The sequence below is a fragment of the Salvia splendens genome, chromosome 14, assembly GCF_004379255.2.
Source record: "Salvia splendens isolate huo1 chromosome 14, SspV2, whole genome shotgun sequence".
Taxonomy (NCBI): Eukaryota; Viridiplantae; Streptophyta; class Magnoliopsida; order Lamiales; family Lamiaceae; genus Salvia; species Salvia splendens.
In genome coordinates, this window is record NC_056045.1 from 27,707,523 (window position 1) to 27,728,886 (window position 21,364).

The window sequence follows — 21,364 nt, forward strand, 5'->3', positions numbered from 1 at the left end:
CACGGGAAGAAAAGAAGGCAGAGTTGTATTGCTTGATCTGTTTTCTACAGCTTACAATACAGACTTGCTATTTGATATTTGATCTCTCGAGCCCCTCTCCTATCTGATCTAAGTTCTATTTATACACTGAACTAAGATCGTGGCTTGCATCACCACTAACTAGGTCGTGGCTTACATCACCACTAACTAGGTCGTGGCTTACATCACCACTAAGTATGTCGTGGATGTCGTGGAGGTCATGAGATCCTGCATGGGTCCACCACGAAATAGATCGTGTAGTGGAGGTCGTGGAGGTTCTGCATGGGTCCACTATCTCCCAGTTCGGTCGAATACTGAGACCGAACTGCTGAACTATTGCCGAGCAGCTTTTGCCGATCTGAGAGTAGAGCTTGATTGGTCGGCTTTTACCGAGCCGTAGGCTGGGGCCGAACTCTTTGGTAATGCCGAACTGATTGGTCGGCTTTTACCGAGCTGTAGGCTGGGGCCGAACTCTTTGGTAATGCCGAACTGATACTCTTCCTTGGGCTTTGGGCTGATGGGCCGTCACTGCTATTGGGCTTGTTTAGTACGTACCCCATCATTAGTATACTGTCATTTGAATATAAATTTGAAGAATAGAGCAAAAATTTGCCAGGTGTACATTGGGAGATAGATTTTGAACAAAACGATAAGAAAATAGTATTAGTATCTTATCTACAACAAGTTGTGGCAATTGCAGCTGTCAAAATTTATTGCTAATAAGAAATAAAAGCTGGATTCTCATCTAGACCTTTCCCTCTATTTCATGCAGTAGTTCATACTTCTTCTACTATAATAATGTGACAAATAAAAATAAAAATGAACAACATGAAATCTCCTTCACTCCCATTGCTAACAAGATTGAAGCTTTTGCTATTGCATCTGATCGAATATATCAGCTCACGCTCCGACGGCACTATCAACCGCCGCCTCTTCAACCTCTTCCACCTCAAAACCTCCGCACCCGCCAAAAAATGCATTAACAATGTCCATGTCTCCACTTCCGACGTCGTGATCGACCCTTCCCGCAATCTCTGGCTCCGCCTCTTCACCCCTGCACGCGCCACCGGCCCGCTCCCCCTTATAGTGTACTTCCACGGAGGAGGATTCAATAAGTACGGCCCCGACACCGTGTATTTTGACGACATGTGCAGCCATCTGGCTGCACGACTCCTTGCTGTCGTTGCATCCGTAAACTACCGCATTGCGCCCGAGCACAGGTGATCGTCCCCGGGCTTTTTTTTTCAATTTGTATATTATAATTTTAACCTTTTTATTATTATTATTATTATGATAAAAGAAGGTATCCCAGCCAATACGAGGACGGCTTTGATGCCCTCAAATTCATCGATCAACGACACAATGACTTCATATATGTAAACACTGACGTCAGAAAATGTTTCATCGGCGGAGACAGCGCAGGGGCCAACATAGCCCATCACGTGACGGTTAGAGCAGCTGAACAGGCCGATCAGTTTAGTCAACTAAGAATCGCCGGCATGTTGGCGCTGCAGCCTTTTTTTGGAGGCGAGGAACGGACGGATTCAGAGCTGAGGCTGACGAAGGTGCCGGTGCTGAGTGTCCACGCAACGGATGCGTATTGGAGGGAATTTCTGCCGGAGGGTGCGGACAGGAACCACCCTGCGGCTCATGTGTTTGCCAGCGGAGATGAACAATTTAGGAATCTTGATTTTCCGGCGAGTTTGGTGGTTGTGGGAGGGAATGATCCGCTGCAGGATTGGGACAGGAGATATGTGGAGTGGTTGAAGGGTTGCGGGAAGCGAGTGGTGGTGGCTGAATATCCGTATGCGTTTCATGGATTTTATGCATTCCCGGAATTGCCCGAGTTTAAATTGCTCGTTGATGACGTGATGGATTTCATCCGGGAACAAGTCAACTCAAGTTGAATTTGGTCGATCTGTGATGTGGATGCACGTATATATGTAGGAGAAAAGAGATTTCGTGCGCACATAAAATATGTAGTATATCAGAATGTAAGAGAATATTATTAGTTAATAGGAGTACTTTATACATCTAATATGAAGCTCACCTTTCACAATTGTTCAACTGCATAGATTCCGTGATTAAAAATTAATTTGATTCAAAAAATTGTGTTTTGTTCAATTTTTAGTATGAATCCTAAATTAATACAGTATTACATTTGTTTCATGTAAAACGAAGTATATATGAATTAGATTAGAGAAATTTAGTTACCAAACAGTACTTTAATTTATACAGCGTTGGATTCAACAAGTATGCCCTTGACTCCAAGGTCTCCAGCGTCGCCCCTGAGTTCAAGCACCCTAGTCAATACGATGATGGCTTAGATGTGCTCAAATTTATCGATGTAAGACGTTTTACCTGCCAATGCTGACACTGGTAGATGCTTCGTTGGAGGGAACATAGCCCATCATGTGACAGTTATATCAGTTGAGCAAGGTTGGTAAAGTGAGGATCATCTGAGTGCTCGGACGGAGGTGGGACTTTCTACCGGAGGAGGGGGTGGACAGAGACCACCCTGCAGCCAACCTGTTTGATTTAGGGATGTCAATCGGGCCAGCCCACCGGGTTTCGGGCCAACCCTATTCGGGTTTCGGGTCAATCGGGTGCGGGCTAGTCGGGCTGTGATTTTTCCGGGTTATAAAAGTTCAACCCTAACCCTAAAAGCTCGGATTTCGGGCTAGCCCATAGGGTTAATCGGGTTGTTACCGATAAAATTAACATGCGATCAATCTAATAAATAATGATTACAATTAGTTATATTTATAAAATGTAAAATATTTAATTATGATAAATTTGAGATATATGTTTAAACTCAAACATAAACATGATCAAATACTAATATTTGAGATTTATGCAAAATAAAACATAAACATTAAGAAATTTTAAAGCATGTTTAGAAATTTAAATATATTTTTTAGTGAATTTGAAGTTTCTAATCCATTTATCTATTGTTATATTAATAAAACTTAATATATATAATTTATATATTTAATATATAAAATGGAAAGTTATTTTTTCAGTAATCTATATTATAAAATAATTAATGAAGTGTCGAATTAGAGTCAAACAAATAAAACAATAGAAATTTTATCGGGTTTCCGGGCCAGCCCCATCGGGTTTTCGGGTCTGGCCCTAACGGGTTGAGGGTTAATCGGGTGCGGGCTAATCGGGCTGTAATTTTATCGGGCTGAAAATTTTCAACCCTAACCCTATAAATTTGGCGGGCTATTCGGGCCAGCCCACGGGTTGCGGGCTAAATTGACATCCCTAGTTTGATTGAGGGGCGAAAACTATGCAGCTCTTACGAATCTTGACTTCCAAACTAATTTGGCAGTTGTATGAGGGCAGATCGGATTGGGACAGACGTTATGTTGAGAATCCGAATGCATTTCATGCTTCCTATGCATTGCTGGAACTGCCTGAGTTTGCTTTGTTGCTTGATGATGTGACAAACTTCGACCGGGAACAAGTAAACTCCAATTGAATTTCACAAATACTTTCAAAAATCTGCAGAAATGTAAACCAGAATGTAATTGTTCTTTAAATTAGAGAATAATGTGATACATGTATGAAACTGTCATTGCTCAATTTGGAAAAAAAATCATCTTGTTAGCATTTATAGGTTGCTGGAGATCGAACCTGTTGCATGAATGAAATCACTATCGAACAAAGGTGAGAATAACAAACACAACTCCCCCAAATTCACCTGCATCAGTTTCAACATTACCTAATCTATAATTAAAGCAAACAAATGGTCGATCAAATTCATAGGGATATAACAAAAGTAATATTCACCTCAATGTGCTCTACAAGGAGTTCGATTGTGTAGAGAATGCAGATAAAATAGCGATTTCATACCCAAAATCTTTCACCTCGGGGGTGAGTTTCTCATCAAGAAACTTGTAAATCTCCTTCAGTTCAGGATGAGCTCCATCACGCACCAAAAACACATGAGTCTTGCCATTAACTTCTATTTGACTGAAACCGGGAACTTTACTGACTTCTCTTTCCTTCATCTTCTTCCTTAACTGTGCAAACTTATCCCATTTCCCAGTTGCTGCATACAGATTAGCCAATAGCACATATCCACCCGAGCAGGCTGGATCAAGCTCGATCAGTTCGTCACCAATATGATCAGCCACTCCGTCAGCACCAAGCAACCTGCAACCACCAATCAAGGACTGAAGAACTACACTATCACATTTATCAGGAGGCATCTCCTCTACCACTTTCACAGCCTCCTTAACAAGCCCTGCTCGCCCCAGGATGTCAACGAGGCAGGAGTAGTGCTCTGGTGTAGGTTCTAAGCCATAACCTCTCTTCATGGAGTCAAAAAGCATTCGACCTTTTTTGACAAAACCAGCATGGCTACAGGCTGACAAGACTCCCACAAAGGTAACCACATCCGGGCTGTGCCCTAATCGTAGCATCTGAGCAAATGCCTGCAAAGCTTGTATCCCATACCCATGATTAGAATACGCTACTATGATCGCAGTCCAAGTGACAACATCCTTTGCATCAAGATTTTGGAAAGCAATTTGAGCTGAGATGACATCACCGCTTCTATGATACATCGTAATCAAAGCATTAGCCACTGGAGTTAACATCTCAAACCCAAGGCGAGCAATGAGCCCGTGAGCTTGAACTACACCCATCATACCTCCACACGAAGTCAGAAGGTTGGTAACACTCGACTCATTCGGCCTAATGCCACTTTGAAGCATCAAATCAAAGTGGCGAAAGGCTTCTTCCTCATGGCGGCCCTTGGAATAACCACCAATCATTGTATTCCAAGTGATGATGTCTCTTTTAGACATCATGTTGAAAAGTTCCCTGGCCTCCTCCATACGGCCTTCCTCAGCATAGGCTGTGATCATTGCATTCCATGCTGCAACATCCTTGTTAAGCATTTGGTTGAAGTATTCCCTTGCCAACTCAGTCATCCCATTTCTTGCAAGACCCGTGACCATGGTGGTCCAAGAAATAGCATTTCTCCAAGGCATTGAATCAAACAGTTCTTTGGCTTCATCAACTCTATTCACATTTAAAAGCCCACTTATCATAATACTCCAAGCATACAAATTCTGCTCCGGCATCACACGAAAGAGTGAAAACGCTTCATCAATCCGATCAATCTCCACATATGCTTTGATCATTAAGGTCCACGCCACGGCATTCCTCAAAGGCATCCGATCAAAAGCATCTCGAGCTTCATCAACCAGCCCGTTTCGTGCAAACCCGGCAATCACACTTGTCCAAGTAACCACATTTTTCTCTCTATCAGGCATTCTCCCAAAAAGCTGGACAGCGTCATCAACTTCCCCTAATTCAAAGTACCCCGAGATCAAACTTGTCCATGAGAACGCATTTCTCTCAGGCATTTTATCAAACACCTCCTTCGCTCGATTCATTCTACCGGCCTTAGCATAAGCATCCACCATAGCAGAATCTGCCACAATGCTCCTCATCCCTTCAGGAATCTCAAAATAGAGACTCTCAGCCTTGTGAAACTCATCGTGCTTAAGATAAATACTTATCATCGAAGCATACGACACCTTGTCCCGTTCAGGCATTTCATCGAAGAATTTTCGCGCTCCTTTAACATTTCCTCGTCTACTCAATTCCCCTAATCGTACATTGTAGTCATAAATTGAGCTCGAACTGGTCCTTTTGATGATTGAATTATACTCAGCTGGACGAATTTTCGAGAATCCACTCCGCAATAAGCTACTCCCTTGTAAATTTGAAATTGCAGAAGCGGAGGTTGTGTTTTTTCTCTTATAGATAGAGCTACGTTCCCAGAATACGACGACGTTTCGCGTCGTTATGTGGAGTCTCCCTGATGCTCCGCCTCCGATCGCCGCCCGATGTCTGCAGAGACCGCGCATTTTTTATTTGAATAGAAACTGTACAAACCCAATTTTATTTATAATTAATTTAATTTATATTGATTAAACCGCCGCAAATTGAATGTTTTTAGATCCTAAAATTGAAATTCGATTTGGATATATATATAGAAGCAAAACACGATATCTATATATAGAGAGAGAAGCAAAAGTGCAAAACCTTGCGAAGAATTCTTCATTCAGCTGAGGATGTCAGAAGCGTACGAGAGGGTGAGGGGCGGAAGGCTGGCGTTCAAGAGCGGCGAGCTCGCCACCCGCGACAAAGCCATAGACAAGAAGAAAAAAAAGAAGAGGAACAAGAGCAAGCTCCAAGACGACGCCGCTGCTCCGTCCGAGGATCCGAGCATCAGCGTCGTGGATCAGGCCACGGACGCCGCCGATGTCTACACGATTGACCCGATGAAGAAGATGAAGTACGACGAGCTGTTCCCCGTCGAGACGAAGAAATTCGGGTACGACGCCGCCAAGGCCAAGGCGAAATCGGTCGAGGAAGCCCTAGATGATCGGGTGAAGAAGAAGGCCGATCGGTATTGTAAATGAAGTTTGATTATGATTTCTATGTAGCTGTGTTTGGCACTGGATTCGATTGAACTAATGTACTGTTTGATGATGAATAGAAGAAGAAGGCCGATCGGTATTGTTGAATAGAAGTTGTTGATTATGTTTTTCAATTTTTCTGATGTTAATCGCAAAATTAGGGTTTTTGGTTTTCTGTATTCTGTTATTGTGTTTTGATGCTTTAGCTATGGAGAATATTGATTCTGACTTACAATATTTGAGTATTTGGGGGAAATTGCTTGATTTGTGGGCTTTTTATAGCTATATTGAATGAATCTATATTATAAGGTCTGAAACTATAGTTTTGTTTTGTATGTTGTAAATTTGTTTCAACAGAAGTCGAGGTGCACGATTCGCCCTATGTAAGTTTGCAGCTGTACCAAATTGGAAGAGAATTTTGATAATATAATAGATAGGTTTGGTTTGAACTGCATATTGCAGTAGTGAGGGAGAACATGATGTGAATTGGTTGATCAGCTAAGCTTATTGACTTCTATGGGAAGTTTTTCTTTGAATTTTGTTGTGGCTGTGTTCTTGATTGCTTCTTGCAGACCAAAGGAATGCCTAAAGATGTTTTGGCATCTTCTTTGGGTGATGTTTATACTGGTCTTTTTGATGATTAACTGCGGATGCATCTTTTTCTTGTGTGTTTGTGGGTTTGTGTGATCTAGATGTATCGCGTATCTAGAAGGCCTTGTATGTCTCGAGGTTGAGGTTCCTTTCTCCAGCAATGACTTGATTTTGAGCTTAAATTTTGTCAGATTGTGATAAACTCCATGGATTACTGAGTGCCTAACCTGAACTTTTTCATTCAAGATTTACCTCAGCTGTTATTTATCGATGTTACATAATGACAGCGTTTGTTTTTGCATATACATATTTGTATCGAATCTATGAAGCAGTCTTTGCTTGATTTATACTCTATGCATGCACATGACATTGTTTTTTTTTGTAAATTGAGAGTAAAAAGGCAGGATTCACGAATCGCAGTTGAAGGTCAATCGAGCAAAGCCAAGTGACTTATTGCTGCTTTGATCTTCTGTTTCTAAGGAGAAACTTCAAGTATGGTGCACTAATACACATTTACATTTGCACCTTCTTTCCCAGTTCCAAAGACTCAGATCCTAACATTTCTTCCTCTTCTTGTTGCTCCAGAGTTTCATAGAGAGGAGAATTTCTGGTTTCAGGCAGCCACAAGCTCAAAAAGCCACTGGTTATGGACAGCACCCCGAATACGAGGAAAGAGAGAGATGGGCTTGATCTCCCAAACACAACCAGCAGAGGAGAAATCGAGGCCCCCAGCATCAATGACTGCCTCAGCATGGAAACACAGAAGTTCCTCACATTTGTAGGGAATAGCTCTACACAATAGATATACAGCACATCGAATGCAGTCGAAGCTGCCATGAAACCAGTTGCCTCGATCATCAGTTGAGGTAAGCTTCCTCTTTTTCTCTTGTCTCCTGTTCTTGAGAAAAACATGCAGAGGATGCAGGAAATTCCGGTTAAAAAAGCTGACGTGGAGAAGAGCATGCGGCGGTTTGTAAAGGCGAGCAGCACACTGCCTATGAAAACAGCTGGGATCTCCATCATCGCGTTTATGGCAACAGTAAAGTAGAGGTTGAAGTTGAGGTTTTCAACATTGAGTTGAACACCATAGTATACAAAACCAATCCCAAAACCCGTGAGCATAACCATTGTCATCCTTCTCACAGCCCATCTAGTATTCCACAGTCTCTCAATAGGCGATGCGTTATTTTCTCCTTTGCGCGAAGTCATTGTCTCATTAGTAGACGTTGGCTTCAGGAGACACAGATTCGGAGGCAACTCTCTTCCATTCATTCCTGCATATCTTCTCAACACATCAAGAGCTTCTTCGCTTCTTCCCCTCACAAGTAGCCACCTCGGAGACTCTGCTACAAAGGGCATTAGTATGAAGATCGAGTAAAGAAGTGGAAGGATTGAAATTATCCTGTACAAAGTTCTCCAACAATTTCTGGTCGGATAAGCAATCAAGGGGATCGACAGAAACCCTGCTGCAAAGAAGAAAAATCCAAACTGGCCAACTTGGCCGCGCCATTTTCGGCCAATGGTCTCTGTCGAGAGCACCAAGCTGCATATCCCGATGCCTGCTCGGGAAAACCCATTTGCAAAACGGAGAAGAGAGTAAACCCATATGTTCGGGGAGAAGGAAGTCAGGAAAATGGTAGCAGCGGTTAGGAGACATGAAGCAAGCACTGCTCTTTTTCGGCCTAAGCATCCATCCGCCAAGCGGCCGAACACTGCAGAGCCTGTCAACAAATATGGTAAAACTCACTAAAAAAGAAGCCTTTTCTTGATGCATGATGCGATAACATTATCAAATCTCATTTTATGCAAAAAAAAAAACGAGTTCTCTCTATTTAGCAGTGTTGAGTTGAGACAAACCTATGAGGGAACCGAGGAAGTAAACCGAAGTAGGCAGAGCAGCGAGAAATCTACGGTCACACACCAGCCCCCATTCAGCAATGGTGGAGCTTGTATTGCCACCACTCCATTCCCAAGTCCCCGGCTTCAACCCACAAACAGAAGCAGCCGCTTCGCCACTGCATCCATGGCCAATGCACCGCCATGACTGCGGCTGAGCATCAGTGAAGATGGTGACAAGGGTGCAGTGGGAATCAAATATCCGAGCGATGGACACCAAGGTGACCTGCACAAGCTGTGAGAATCCGAACGATCCCACGTATTCCTCCACCACCTCATCCACTGTCAGCTTGTTCCCTACTCCATTCTGTTTTCCCACAAGTTGGTGTTTTTCCTCATCCATTTCAGACAAGAATGTGTGTGTATGTCAGTGTTGTCTGATTCTTGAAAAGGGACCTTTTTATAACAGTAAAGAAGAGGATGATTGCCATTTGCCAGTGACTATATTTGCATTATGTTTGGGGTTTGGATCACATATGGCTGATGTTTAGTGGGTTGTTTTCTTGATGTGTATTCCACTAAGAAAAGGTAGCATTTTTATTCCAAGGAAGTGGCAATCTGAGTAAGACAGATTATTTATGCTAGTGTTATTGTCATCATGCTTTTTAGTTCAGTGCAATAACTAATGACATAGAACTGCATTATTTGTTATAAACTTGTGTTCCAGATTCAAGATTGAATTAATCCAATCAAATTTCTACACTATGTGATGAGATAGTAGAGCTAGAAAGATTATTGGAGAAAGAGCTTCAGGATGATGATCCCATATTGTCACTCACTATATATTTCTAAATTTTTAGTATTGGTATTTCTTATATCCAACTATATTAGTATCTGTTGTTTCATTATAATTGAGTTATATTGGTATTTCTTATATCTGTTGTTTCATTATAATTGAGTTATTTTTTAATGACAAAAAATAACATGTTTAATTTTTCTCACGTCGTTATCTCACATACTTTATTCTTTATTCAATTGTTTGTTTTATTTTCTCTTCTATCCTATTCTATCCCTACTTATTAGGTCTAAACATCACATTCTTAAAAATCTTAGGTCATCCACATTCATGTCTCAATACCGTTTCTTAACCGTCTCATCCCTTAATTATTCATGGGTCCCACTGCACTTTTTACCTCATCTCTTAACTAAGAGATAGCACATGCATCCCTCCATCTCTTAATCATCTCATCCCTTAACTATTCATTCAATTTTATTTTTTATTTTTATTTCCAACAAATTCAATTAATAAAAACACACTTCATTAAATAAAAGAAAATTACAATTTAAAATCCTAAAAAAACACATAATTAAAATCTTTAAAAATTAAAATAAAAAAGACATAATTTAAGAGAGAAAGAGAGATGATATAGTATTTGTGAGAGTGTAGTGTGTGTGGAAAAAATGATGGGGGAATTGTGTGTGTAGTGTTATTTATAGATGAATGTGGGAAAAAAAGAAAAAAAAATTTAAAAAAAGACGGCCGAAAAAAACTTTCTATTTTTTCTGATTTAAAAAAATAATAATTAAAAATAGCCTAAAATCGACGCCCGCTCACAGAGCCGGCGAGTGGGCGTCACGCCCCAACCGCTGCTCGCCTCGTAGCCGACGCGCATGGCGAGACAGCCCGCCAACCGCCCCTCCCCCGGGCTACGAGACGAGACGGAGCATCCGCATCGGTGTCTCGATGCGGTCTCGTCTAGCCCGCATCGAGATACCGATGCGGATGCTCTTAAGCCCAAAAAAACGCAGCAGTTCTAATGAAGACGGAATGAGTAATAAATAATTGGGCCCACACACTTGTTTTCGAGCTAATTCAGTCTTGGGCTAAACAATTTTTTTTAATTATAAATTTTCGATTATAACCTTTTTTTTATGACCATTCGAGTCGGTCTATTGCTTTCGGGCCTTTTGACATCCCTTAACGTGGGTTTAATGCAGTGGGCCTCAGTTACTATCTATGAAATTGGGCCCATATAGCATCAGGCTAACTCAATATTAATAAGCATTATACATCCCTTTTGTAGTGAAAAAGATAAAATAAAGGAGGGTTAGTAACAGATACTATTTGATACTTTTATATTAGTAAAACAAGGAGTATCAATTTCATAATTTTATCTTGCAATTGTTGGATAACATATCTGTCCTAATGCACCAATAAGTAACCTACAATTCTGCATATATGTATTGGCAAAATAAATCCAATCGTAACAAGACTTTACTTCTAAGTTGGGCTTACTGATCATAACTTTCATGAAATATCAATTTTTTTGGAGACATTTCAAAACTTCCATTTTTGGATTTGTGCCACGCATCATAGAACGCACCAAAATTGGAAATATAGAATAATATAATTGACTAATGGAATTATCAATGTATGATTATCAATTAATCGTGCGTGTCTGGTGTCACAATGAGATTTTTTTTTTTAGTTTTTAATAGGAGTAGTTTCTTTTGCTACTGTATGGGATTTCAGTTCAAACTAGTTTGATCAAATGTATAAAAAAAAAAGAATAAATTATTAAATGTATGTATGATCTCTCTACATATAGATATTTAATTTCAGCAATCATATCACCCAGGACCCCCACGACAAGATATTGGGCAAATTAAATCACATTTTATCTTCAATAGTTATCTTTATCAATTCATGTCACAATAGTACACAATTGATTTTGAGATTTTACAACACATTAGACATGACGTTGACAGCTATACCACAAAAGCATCTTTTTAATCAAATACCCAAATTAACATATCACACTAACACAAAACTAATAGTCCCTAACTAGATTTTTTTTCATTTTAGTTTGTCCAAAAATTTAGTCTTTTTAATTATTTATAATATTCTCTCCATCCCCTAATAATTACTTTGGCTCCGGCACAAATTTTAAAAAATGTAAAGGAGGGTGGTTAGAAAAAAATTGTAGAATATGGATCTCAATTTTATATATTAGTTTCATAATAAAATGTGAGTGAGAGAAGTTAGTGCAATGTGGAGATTAGTAAAAAGTGAAAATGAATAATTAGTGGGGAATGAAGAGAGTAGTATCTTTTCTTTATCATAGTAATCTTCATTTTTCACTAATATTAATTCAAATTCTTTCTTTGTAGGAATACATTCTCTATTTATCACTTTTATATTAAGACTCATAGACCATCATCAAAACTCTTTGAGATTTTACAATATACTTACACATTAAACATTTTACAATATACACATTAAACATGCGTCGACTCGATAGTATCTTCTAAGTTTATAATCAAATGCCCAAATTAACAATATCATACCCACACAAAACTATTACTCCCTCCATCTTATAAAAATATAAACTCTTTCATTTTTAGTCCATCCCATAAGAATATGCAATTGCTGATTTTGAAAACTTTTTTCTCTCTATTGAGGTTGAACTCATTCTCTACTAACAATACTTTAGTTATTTTTTCTTTATGTCTCTCTCTTACTTTACTAATTATGTATTAAAACTCGTGCTAAGACAAAAGTGTATATTCTTGTGCGACGGAGGAGTAATATTCCTTCATTACTTCCCCACCAATAGTTAGATTTGTCAATTTTACTTTATCCATAAAATTAGTTTTTAATCATTTATAATATTTATTTTATATACCGATCGAGATGATCTCATTTTCCATCAATATTAGTAATTTATTTATTTCCTTTATCTATCTTTTTATTTCAATTTTACATTAAAATTCACATCAATGATTACTTTTGATAATGGCCGGAGTGAATATAATAAAATTAGCACGAAAATTGAATAAATAATCATTAGTAGAACTCTAAATCTCTAATACTCTTTTCTAAAAAAAATTCCAATCCAAAACACCAATTTTAATGGCCTACACATTCTGTGGATGAAAAATATCTGGAGATTGTAATTTGCACCACATGAAGTGGATGAAAAAATCTATGTTATGTAGCACCACAAAATTATTAATTCAAACGGAATTTTTATCTAGATAAATTAAAAATAGTTCATTTTTGTTTAACGTGAAACAATATCATCCACAAACATAAAAATTGACAATACTATATATAAATATATTATTATATTGAATTAGATTAGATTTTCCAACTCCCAACATAGCTCAAGAGAGCCAATGGATTTGCTTATTTTTAGATTCACAATGGCCAGCTTTCACTGCAAGATGACAACTTGGATTTTCAGATCTATTTTAAGCCACAAATTATAATATGTGCAATCAATAAAACTGTTGTGAAGGCTACCAAGATCATTATTATATCTGTCTCCCAACAAAGCAAAATTAAAAATTCGGAAAGATTTGCTTGATTTATTAAAGTATTATATTTGATCAATTTAGGGCATGTGAGTAGTTGGGTTGTTGAATATCTTCCACAATATCCTCACAAATGCTGCTGTCGATGAGATAAAGATATGGGGACATGAGGCATGGACACGTGGCAGGAACCCATTTAATCTCAGCCACAAGAACTCAAAGCCAGCACAGATCCTTCTCCACTCCTTCTCGATCATTCTATTGCTATTTTATTACCGAAAATTGCCATTTTAGTATTGTTAGATTTTTGGCAAAAAAAGGCATAATCCTACGTGGCTTGCCTTGTTCCTATTTTATCTCTCTGATCTAAGTTCCCTCATTTATACACACCTCTCTCTCTCTCTCTGTCTCTGTCTCTCTCCATTTTTAGGAGTAAAGTTGGAGTCTTTACTTTTCTTGAATCAATTTTTGTGTTTGCCCAGTTTTTGGTGCCATGGCTGCTGAAACTGAAGCTAAGGTTGGTTATTTTAATGAAATCCCATGTTATTTTTGGTCTTTATTTCCTTTGAAATTAATCATTTATCTCCATTTATGCTTCTGCATTAGACTATTGTAGAATAAGGAATTAGTGAGATGCCTTGTTTTTTTGTTATGTAGTAAGTTTTCTGTTATCTCCATATATCAAAATCTATTCATTTATATACACATAATGAAGGAAGAAAGGCACTTCATTTACTCAAGTTCCATCTTGAGTTGAGTTTATCTACTAGAAATTAGTCCTTGCATATAGCTACTTTGTGAATGTTAAAAGGATACTTTTTATGATTTGAGTTAATTGATTCATATATCATTGAAAGGGGTAGGATCAGAGATACTAATGATGAGGATAAAATGCAATCAATCAACTATTTATCTAAAAGTAAACACCACTTTGTGTACAAACTGATTTTGAGAAGCTTTAGTGAGCATCTGTTAAATCTGTTTCTTGATTTGAAATGAATGTTTTAGTTGGATTTAGTCGGTTTTGCAGAGTATTGCATCGTTTTATTGAAAATAAGAGGAATGGTAGTGGAAATGCAATATCAAACAGTGAGTATTTACAGTTATGCTTAACCGGTTCGCCTTTGATCCGTAGGATCAAACTCCCGGTGCTAGTCAGGACGTGTCCGGAGTTGTTAGCTCTCAGTCCTCGGCCGCTCAAGCTAATAGAAACTCCTATGCACCTAAGGTTCCTATCCCCTACCGATGTTGTTGTTGTCACTTGATTAATTCGCGTGGCATGGCTTTGCAGCTCTTTATAATTTAGTTGTTCGTTTATCACACGTATTAGGTGAGAAAACCCTATACCATCACGAAACAGCGAGAGAGGTGGACCGAGGAGGAGCACCAGAGGTTTGTCGAAGCTCTCAAGCTCTATGGCCGTGCTTGGCGCCATATAGAAGGTGTGTATGGTACATGGTTGTTCAAACTGTCGTTAAGTATAAAGACCTTTTCCGATGAGATTTTGTGGTTGTGCAGAGCACGTGGGGAGTAAGACGGCCATCCAAATCCGGAGCCACGCCCAAAAGTTCTTCGCCAAGGTCACTAGGGATTCATCTGTTGATGCTGAGGGAACCTCGGATCCTATTGCAATCCCTCCTCCTCGGCCAAAAAAGAAGCCTTTGCACCCTTATCCTCGAAAAACTGTTTATCGAGCTGGTACAGAAGTGTCGGCCTCACATGAACGAGAAGTAACGAATGATGATTTTTCCGTTGCTAAAAGAGAGAACTACTCTCCTACTTCAGTTCTCTCAGCAATAGGCTCTGACATCTTAGAGTCCTCCTCGGTTGCTGATGTGCACAAATCTCGACTCTCCCCTGCTTCGTGTGCTACGGATGCTTTTTCTGACAATGAAGAGGAGCGTGGCTTCCGTTTACCATTGAAACCATCTATGGTATTCATCTCTACTCATGCATTCCTCAAACCACTAGTTATCGTTTAAACTGATTCATGTGCTAATACTTGCTCTCGTGTTTTGGTGACACAGAAGTTTGAACTGTTTCCGAAGGAGACAGATTCTACATTGGATTCTCCATACACCACCGAGCCTCCAACGAGCATCAAGCTCTTTGGAAAGACCTTCGTGGTAAGAGACACTCCAAAACAGCCTAATGAGGAGTCGGAGAGCTGTAGTGACAACGTTGCTAATGCAATCCTGCCTCGTTCTAACGTGGATAACATGTTTGCCCTGCCTTGGTATGCTTGGTGCACTCATCCGGTATACACTTGCCCGTTGGCTCTTGAAAAAACGAACCAAATTGAGGGTTCTTTGGTTGGTTCGAACAGTGGATCAATGGGCGGGTTGAATGGTGATGGCCGGAATATTGACGTTGTCGAGTCCTCAAGCCCTCGATCCCGAAAAGGTTTTGTTCCGTATAAGCGGTGTTTGGCAGAAAGGGACGATCAGTCGTCCACGTCTCTTCGGGAGGTGCAAAGGGCGCGCGTGTGCTCGTAGCATTGGCGCATTTTAGGTATAGCCTCGTCTCGTTTAACTCTTTAACCCGCGTCCATAACCGAAAGCCTAAAGCCTAACCGTGGAGATGAATATGATGATGCTGAGCAGAACAGGTCTTGATCAAACGATTTCCTTTTCGAGTTACGTTTTCAGATTCTGTTGTTTTCATTTTTATTTTATGGGTAAATGAATATAAATTTAAACATCGTGTCGCGAAGGACTCGAACCCGAGATCTTTGGCCTCGCACTGTTTTCATTTTTGTAATATGGGACTGATGATTTTGCTGCTAAGGCAGTTTTTTTTTTGGTTCTTTATTTGTAATGATTTTATCAATAAAAGGGACGGTTACTGATTTTATGACGAATTTTCTAAAAAAAAATGAAATCTGATTTTAATTTAACAGATGCTGACAATCTGATTTTAGCCCACTTATACACAAGGCCCAAACAAATTTCTAATTTTCGTGCAAGATACTCCCAAACAGATTTAAGGATTAATATATCCACAATTAATTTCTGTTAACCAAACCTTAAATGACACTAGCTCTGATTCTATTATTGACGGCTCCAAATTCTCGATTTAGTTGGGAATTGAACCGAATAAATAAATAATGCACCAACTAAATAAGCAGACTAAATGAATTATATCAATCTCTATCCAACAATATTTGACTTGCTTTCAATAACTACTACTCCCTCATCCGTCCACGAAAAATAAGACTTATTGTGAATGATAAGAGTATTAATGTAGAATTGGTAAATTAAGAGAGAATGGAAAAAAGAAAGAGAAAAGTAGTATTAGTGGAAGGTGATGTCCATATTATTAGTAAGAAAATAGGGAAAAAGTAAGAAAGAAGTAGTGTTACTGAAATGTGTGGTACATATTATTAGCAAGAGAGAAGGAAGAAAAGTAAGAGAGAACAACTTCTCTTTTTTAAATGTGTTATATTTTTCATAGACGCTGGGAAGTATATGAATTATATTAATTTTTTATTATTTTTATAAATTGGTTGGTATTAAGTATTAACCTTTTTCTTCCAAAAAGATTTAATGGTATTTTAAAAAAGAATTTCAATAAATAGTTGTATTACTAAATGTGTAGAAATAGGCGATTTATTTTATTAAAATAATTGTGTTTATGAGATTAAAATACAACATACCTAGATGGTATGGAGTCTGGCTCTAAAATATGGTTATTAATACTCCCTCTTTTCAATTTTCATCGTTATTCTGTTCAATTGTGATTATGGTCAATATTAGTACTGTTAAATAAATTAAATCAATAGCCCAAAAAACATAATTCAACATTAACTAAAAATAAAATGAGTAAAGGTTTAAAAAGAAATAATATAAAAGTATAGAACACTCATGATCAAAACCAGGAACAATCCCTAAATCAGAGCCGCCGCTTTTCTTCTCATCTTCTGTCGCCGCTTCTTCTCCGGCCAACACTATCAACAATGATTGCTGCAATCTCCTGGGTTCCGAAAGGGTTTGCAAATTCAGTACCGACCGCAGCAGACCCTCCTTCCAAAGAAGAAATCGAAGAGATTGTAAAGAGTGGCCTTTTGGATACTCGGTTAGTTCATCTCTGCTCTCGCTTTCTCTTCCCTCTATTTGGTTAAGCCCCAAATCACTATTTTTTCTGATTGAATGATTAATATTTTGAATTGGACTGTATAAGCTTTTAGAATTTGGTTAAAACATTTAATTGATACATGAAAGGGCATAGTTTGAAAAATTAGTGAAGCAAGTAGTATAAAAATTTAAGCTTTTTTACATGTGGTATGTAAATTCTTGTTTTGTTTGATTTTTGCAGCGAAGGGGGTGAAGATGACGATAATGATGAAGATATGAGTGACGATGAGCTCGGTCAAGATGATGATCTTTCTAATGCATTATCTGCTGCTAATGCACTTGGAAAAGCTATCAAGACTGGAAACCCGGAAGCCGACAGCTTGACAGAAGCATTGAAGGAGCTGGACATGGATAATTATGATGAAGAAGATGATGGTGTGTTTTGATTGATACTGAATTACTCCCTCTGTTTTTGTTTTGATATATCAATCTCTTGTCAATTGTCAAATGATGTATCTTCCTAATTGTTTATTTGATACTGAATGAATCCCTCGGTTTTGTATTGACATCAGGTGCTGAGCTGTTTGGATCTTCCAACTTGTACTATGCAAGTAACAAAATGGACCCTTATTTGAAGGATGGTGTAAGTTGCCTTTATATGATATAAATTGCTGTGCGCTAGATTGTACATGTTGACATCCATTTGATTGGTGAATCTCTATAACGCACTCAGGATGAAGACTCGGAAGAGGAAGAGGATATGACCATAAAACCAGAGGATGGTGTCATAGTGTGTGCCAGGAATGAGGATGATGTTAGCCATCTTGAGGCATGTGGTTTGTTTGTTGTAAAATTTAGATGCTCATTGATTTCAATATTATCCAGTCACTAACTTTTTGAATAATCTTGGAAACAGGTTTGGATATTGGAAGACCCTTCGGATGTTAATTCAAACATGTATGTACACCATGATGTTGTCATTCCAGCGTTTCCCCTTTGCACAGCATGGCTTGATTGTCCCATCAAAGGTGGAGAAAAAGGTAATAAGATTGCAGGTGTTTAGGTTCTAACTGTTGGCATCTTACATTTTCTTTGTTAATGATGAAAGTCCTGTGTAATGTATGTACACCATGATGTTGTCATTCCACTGCTCATATCCCTTTACCTGTTTGGATATATTTATTTTTTACTGAGTGTCAAAGCATGCTTAGAGAATTTCTAAATGGTTCTCTCCTTATATGCATGCCATCGCCCAGATAAATAAAAAATATTGGTGTGCTGATGGCATCATCTCATATTTCTTGTTGTAGGAAACTTTATTGCGGTTGGGTCAATGGAACCAGCTATTGAGATATGGGACCTTGATATAGTATGTTGTCTTTTCTCCTTGTCCAAGAGGTAATGTTTTTTTTGGTTAAAATAACCTCCCTCCAAATTTGATTCTGTTAGATGGATGAGGTCCAACCATCTGCTACATTAGGTGGTGTTGCTGAAAAGAAGAAAAAGGGGAAGAAGGTTGGTCTTTTTTTAACATATTGCATGTTTCTGCACCAAAATGGTTATTCATTTTGTATGGTTTTAATTATAACTCTCTGTCTCTCTCTCTCTCTATATATTAGAAATCCATTAAATATAAGGATGGAAGCCACACAGATTCAGTTCTTGGACTTGCTTGGAACAAGGAGTATAGGTATGTGGGAAGTGTTGTATTGTTTTATTTGTATTGTTACATAGAAATTGGAATGTGACGGTTCGTTGTCTTATGCTGTGGGTTTGTTCAGGAACATTCTTGCAAGTGCAAGTGCCGACAAATTGGTTAAAATCTGGGATGTGGCAACTGAAACTTGTAATCTGACTTTGGATCACCATACAGACAAGGCAAGACTGAATTATTGTGTTTTCATACCCAAATCTACTTTAACTGTGTTAAATTTTGTCTGAGTTCACCTATGAAGTGTTATTTTGGGGGTTGTGGATGATAAACTGAATTAAATGTATAGTTACACAAATAGATTTTTTGTTATATTACACTGGTGTTCAATGATATGATGGGATTTTTCACAGGTTCAAGCAGTTGCATGGAATCATTTTGCGCCACAAGTTCTTCTCAGTGGATCTTTTGATCATACTGTGGTTATGGTAGGCAGGCTTGTTTTTCTTAAGTCTAACATGTCTTCTTAATATGTTACTTTCAGTTTATGTTAATTGTTGTTACATATATCGATGAACTTCATTATGCATTGCAGAAAGATGGGCGGCAACCCGAACATAGTGGATTTAAGTGGTCTGTAGCTGCTGATGTTGAAAGTGTGGCATGGGATCCACACACAGAGTACTCATTTGTGGTTTGTGATTTGGCTTTCTCTGATTTCAACTATTTTATGGCTGTAGATGCGAATAGCCTCTTCAGTTTTTTTAAGAATGGAAATCTTTGAGCATGAAATTTCTCTTTCAATTGTTTTTTAGGTCAGTCTGGAAAATGGCATGGTTTCTGGCTTTGATATCCGTAATGCTAGCTCTGATCCGTCATCTCAGCCTAAGCCATCTTTCACACTCCATGCACATGACAAAGCAGTTTGCGCAATCACATATAATAGTTTAGTTCCAAATGTATGTGATATTTTCTTCATCATATAATATTTTAGATGTTAATCATCATACAATATTTCTGAACTGAATTTGGGGATGGTGTTCATACAGCTTCTTGCTACTGGATCAATGGATAAGATGGTATTCTTCTATTTATTTCAATTTATTTTTTCTCTACTGTATAGTGTGTTCGCTATAGAAATTCAAATGATTAATCTGCTTGGACCTGTCTCCTCAGGTTAAGCTCTGGGATTTGTCAAGCCAGCCCTCATGCATTGCGTCCAACAATCCGAAAGCTGTATGTTAATTTCCTTGAATTGTATTCGTTAATATGCATGTTAATTTGTCGTATATGAAGCTGAGGTCTTATTTAAGTGGCTATCTTTTATTGGTTGATTCCTTCTGCCTACGAATTTGTGGAACAATTATAATCCGGAGCTATATTAACCATAGGCTTTTCTTAATGCTGTGTCAGGGGGCCGTGTTTTCCATTTCATTCTCAGTAGATTGTCCTTTTACACTGGCCGTTGGAGGTTCCAAAGGAAAATTGCAGGTTGGTGATATGTTTTAAAAAACTACGCGGCTTATATGTTTTCCATGTTTTTTTTACTCCGTCCATGTTTTTAACGACTGAACAAATTATATGTGGTGATCTATAGTGGTGGATTTTCGTGGCAATTGTTTTTTTTCCAAGAGCAATTGATCAGTTGTTTTAACCTCTTGTTGCAGATGTGGGATATATTATCTGATGCTGAGGTTTCCAGAAGATATGGGAAATATGCGGCCCGATCTAAGCCTCCGCCTCCGAGCTCTTGAAACATAAGATGGAACTCGTTTGCTATCAGCAGATGTGATAATTATGTGCAGATGGAGGGTTGATGTGATTAGAAACGCAGGGCGTAATTTTGCAAGGCTAGGGAACGTGCGAGCTTCTTAACTCGCGATGGCATAAGATGCTCATACGAGACACAGGTGCACCGTTTTTGGAGATCTCATACTGCTAGAAAAAAGGTTCCCATAGCCTAAAGTTTTGTTAGTTGCTTAGGATGATGTTTGTTAAGTTGTTATACAAAGACTGCTTGAGAATGACTGTAATATCTTGGTAAATTGATGGATGTATACTTAAATTAATGGTTTTTTGATGGATGTATACTTAAATTAATGGTATTTTGCTTATATGTTCAAGCACTTTAAAAGTTCTGTGGTTCTCTTTCTTTCACTGTTATTCCTTTTATTCAACCATAACAATTTTTACTTAGTTTATTCAATGATCACTCGGTCTATCACAACATTATTATTAGTTTGATTATAAATTTATAATATGACTAATTGTAGTGATATCTAATTAAATTGAAAGCAATAAAAACGAAAAACAAACTAGGTATAAATTATATCAAACCAATAATGGATATTACATGAACTGACTTGTGAAAAATGAAAATTAATTATAGTCATTTGTGACAATTGATGTTATATATTAAGAAATAAAAATAT

The 21,364-nt window shown here is 38.3% G+C and overlaps 6 protein-coding genes across 7 annotated transcripts; 4 read left to right on the plus strand and 2 right to left on the minus strand.

Annotated features, from left to right (window-relative positions):
- The first annotated feature begins 837 nt into the window (after positions 1 to 837).
- Positions 838 to 2,059, plus strand: LOC121764448 (probable carboxylesterase 18). The gene is made up of 2 exons (XM_042160462.1): positions 838 to 1,238; positions 1,322 to 2,059. The coding sequence occupies exons 1-2, from the start codon at positions 838 to 840 to the stop codon at positions 1,923 to 1,925; spliced, it is 1,005 nt and encodes a 334-aa protein (XP_042016396.1). The 3' UTR covers positions 1,926 to 2,059.
- A 1,683-nt stretch (positions 2,060 to 3,742) lies between these two features.
- LOC121763411 (pentatricopeptide repeat-containing protein At4g02750-like) lies at positions 3,743 to 5,738 on the minus strand. The gene has a single exon (XM_042159422.1). It carries the CDS (start codon positions 5,592 to 5,594, stop codon positions 3,828 to 3,830), a length of 1,767 nt encoding a protein of 588 aa, XP_042015356.1. The 5' UTR covers positions 5,595 to 5,738; the 3' UTR covers positions 3,743 to 3,827.
- Positions 5,739 to 6,043: 305 nt separating this feature from the next.
- Positions 6,044 to 6,728, plus strand: LOC121763413. The gene has a single exon (XM_042159424.1). The coding sequence runs from the start codon at positions 6,117 to 6,119 to the stop codon at positions 6,465 to 6,467; it is 351 nt and encodes a 116-aa protein (XP_042015358.1). The 5' UTR covers positions 6,044 to 6,116; the 3' UTR covers positions 6,468 to 6,728.
- Positions 6,729 to 7,540: 812 nt separating this feature from the next.
- On the minus strand, positions 7,541 to 9,590 carry LOC121763412 (organic cation/carnitine transporter 1-like). The gene is made up of 2 exons (XM_042159423.1): positions 8,913 to 9,590; positions 7,541 to 8,776 (listed from the first exon to the last, which is right to left on the minus strand). Exons 1-2 carry the CDS (start codon positions 9,292 to 9,294, stop codon positions 7,569 to 7,571), a joined length of 1,590 nt encoding a protein of 529 aa, XP_042015357.1. The 5' UTR covers positions 9,295 to 9,590; the 3' UTR covers positions 7,541 to 7,568.
- A 3,909-nt stretch (positions 9,591 to 13,499) lies between these two features.
- Positions 13,500 to 16,064, plus strand: LOC121763948 (protein REVEILLE 2-like). Of its 2 annotated transcripts, XM_042160041.1 has the most exons (6): positions 13,500 to 13,725; positions 14,344 to 14,436; positions 14,539 to 14,650; positions 14,727 to 15,142; positions 15,236 to 15,444; positions 15,535 to 16,064. In XM_042160041.1, the coding sequence occupies exons 1-6, from the start codon at positions 13,702 to 13,704 to the stop codon at positions 15,701 to 15,703; spliced, it is 1,023 nt and encodes a 340-aa protein (XP_042015975.1). In that variant the 5' UTR covers positions 13,500 to 13,701; the 3' UTR covers positions 15,704 to 16,064. The 2 variants fall into 2 exon arrangements, with proteins under 2 accessions (XP_042015975.1, XP_042015974.1); XM_042160040.1 differs by having other exon boundaries at positions 13,501 to 13,725; positions 15,236 to 16,064.
- Positions 16,065 to 17,083: 1,019 nt separating this feature from the next.
- On the plus strand, positions 17,084 to 21,046 carry LOC121766019 (periodic tryptophan protein 1 homolog). The gene is made up of 16 exons (XM_042162350.1): positions 17,084 to 17,282; positions 17,523 to 17,716; positions 17,854 to 17,924; positions 18,015 to 18,110; positions 18,198 to 18,321; positions 18,592 to 18,650; positions 18,731 to 18,796; positions 18,901 to 18,971; positions 19,063 to 19,159; positions 19,346 to 19,420; positions 19,528 to 19,626; positions 19,748 to 19,891; positions 19,982 to 20,011; positions 20,109 to 20,168; positions 20,346 to 20,423; positions 20,600 to 21,046. The coding sequence occupies exons 1-16, from the start codon at positions 17,164 to 17,166 to the stop codon at positions 20,684 to 20,686; spliced, it is 1,470 nt and encodes a 489-aa protein (XP_042018284.1). The 5' UTR covers positions 17,084 to 17,163; the 3' UTR covers positions 20,687 to 21,046.
- The last annotated feature ends 318 nt before the right edge of the window (positions 21,047 to 21,364 follow it).

Excerpts from the sequence above, each read along its gene's own strand:
- LOC121764448 (XM_042160462.1), top strand. The coding sequence starts at position 838 with ATGAACAACATGAAATCTCCTTCACTCCCATTGCTAACAAGATTGAAG. Across the intron at positions 1,239-1,321 it reads CGCATTGCGCCCGAGCACAG|GTATCCCAGCCAATACGAGG; the intron begins GTGATCGTCCCC and ends TGATAAAAGAAG.
- LOC121763411 (XM_042159422.1), bottom strand. The coding sequence starts at position 5,594 with ATGCCTGAACGGGACAAGGTGTCGTATGCTTCGATGATAAGTATTTAT.
- LOC121763413 (XM_042159424.1), top strand. The coding sequence starts at position 6,117 with ATGTCAGAAGCGTACGAGAGGGTGAGGGGCGGAAGGCTGGCGTTCAAG.
- LOC121763412 (XM_042159423.1), bottom strand. The coding sequence starts at position 9,294 with ATGGATGAGGAAAAACACCAACTTGTGGGAAAACAGAATGGAGTAGGG. Across the intron at positions 8,777-8,912 it reads CTTCCTCGGTTCCCTCATAG|GCTCTGCAGTGTTCGGCCGC; the intron begins GTTTGTCTCAAC and ends ATTTGTTGACAG.
- LOC121763948 (XM_042160040.1), top strand. The coding sequence starts at position 13,702 with ATGGCTGCTGAAACTGAAGCTAAG. Across the intron at positions 13,726-14,343 it reads CTGCTGAAACTGAAGCTAAG|GATCAAACTCCCGGTGCTAG; the intron begins GTTGGTTATTTT and ends TTTGATCCGTAG. Across the intron at positions 14,651-14,726 it reads TGCTTGGCGCCATATAGAAG|AGCACGTGGGGAGTAAGACG; the intron begins GTGTGTATGGTA and ends GTGGTTGTGCAG.
- LOC121766019 (XM_042162350.1), top strand. The coding sequence starts at position 17,164 with ATGATTGCTGCAATCTCCTGGGTTCCGAAAGGGTTTGCAAATTCAGTA. Across the intron at positions 18,797-18,900 it reads AGAAGAAAAAGGGGAAGAAG|AAATCCATTAAATATAAGGA; the intron begins GTTGGTCTTTTT and ends TCTATATATTAG. Across the intron at positions 20,012-20,108 it reads CTGGATCAATGGATAAGATG|GTTAAGCTCTGGGATTTGTC; the intron begins GTATTCTTCTAT and ends CTGTCTCCTCAG.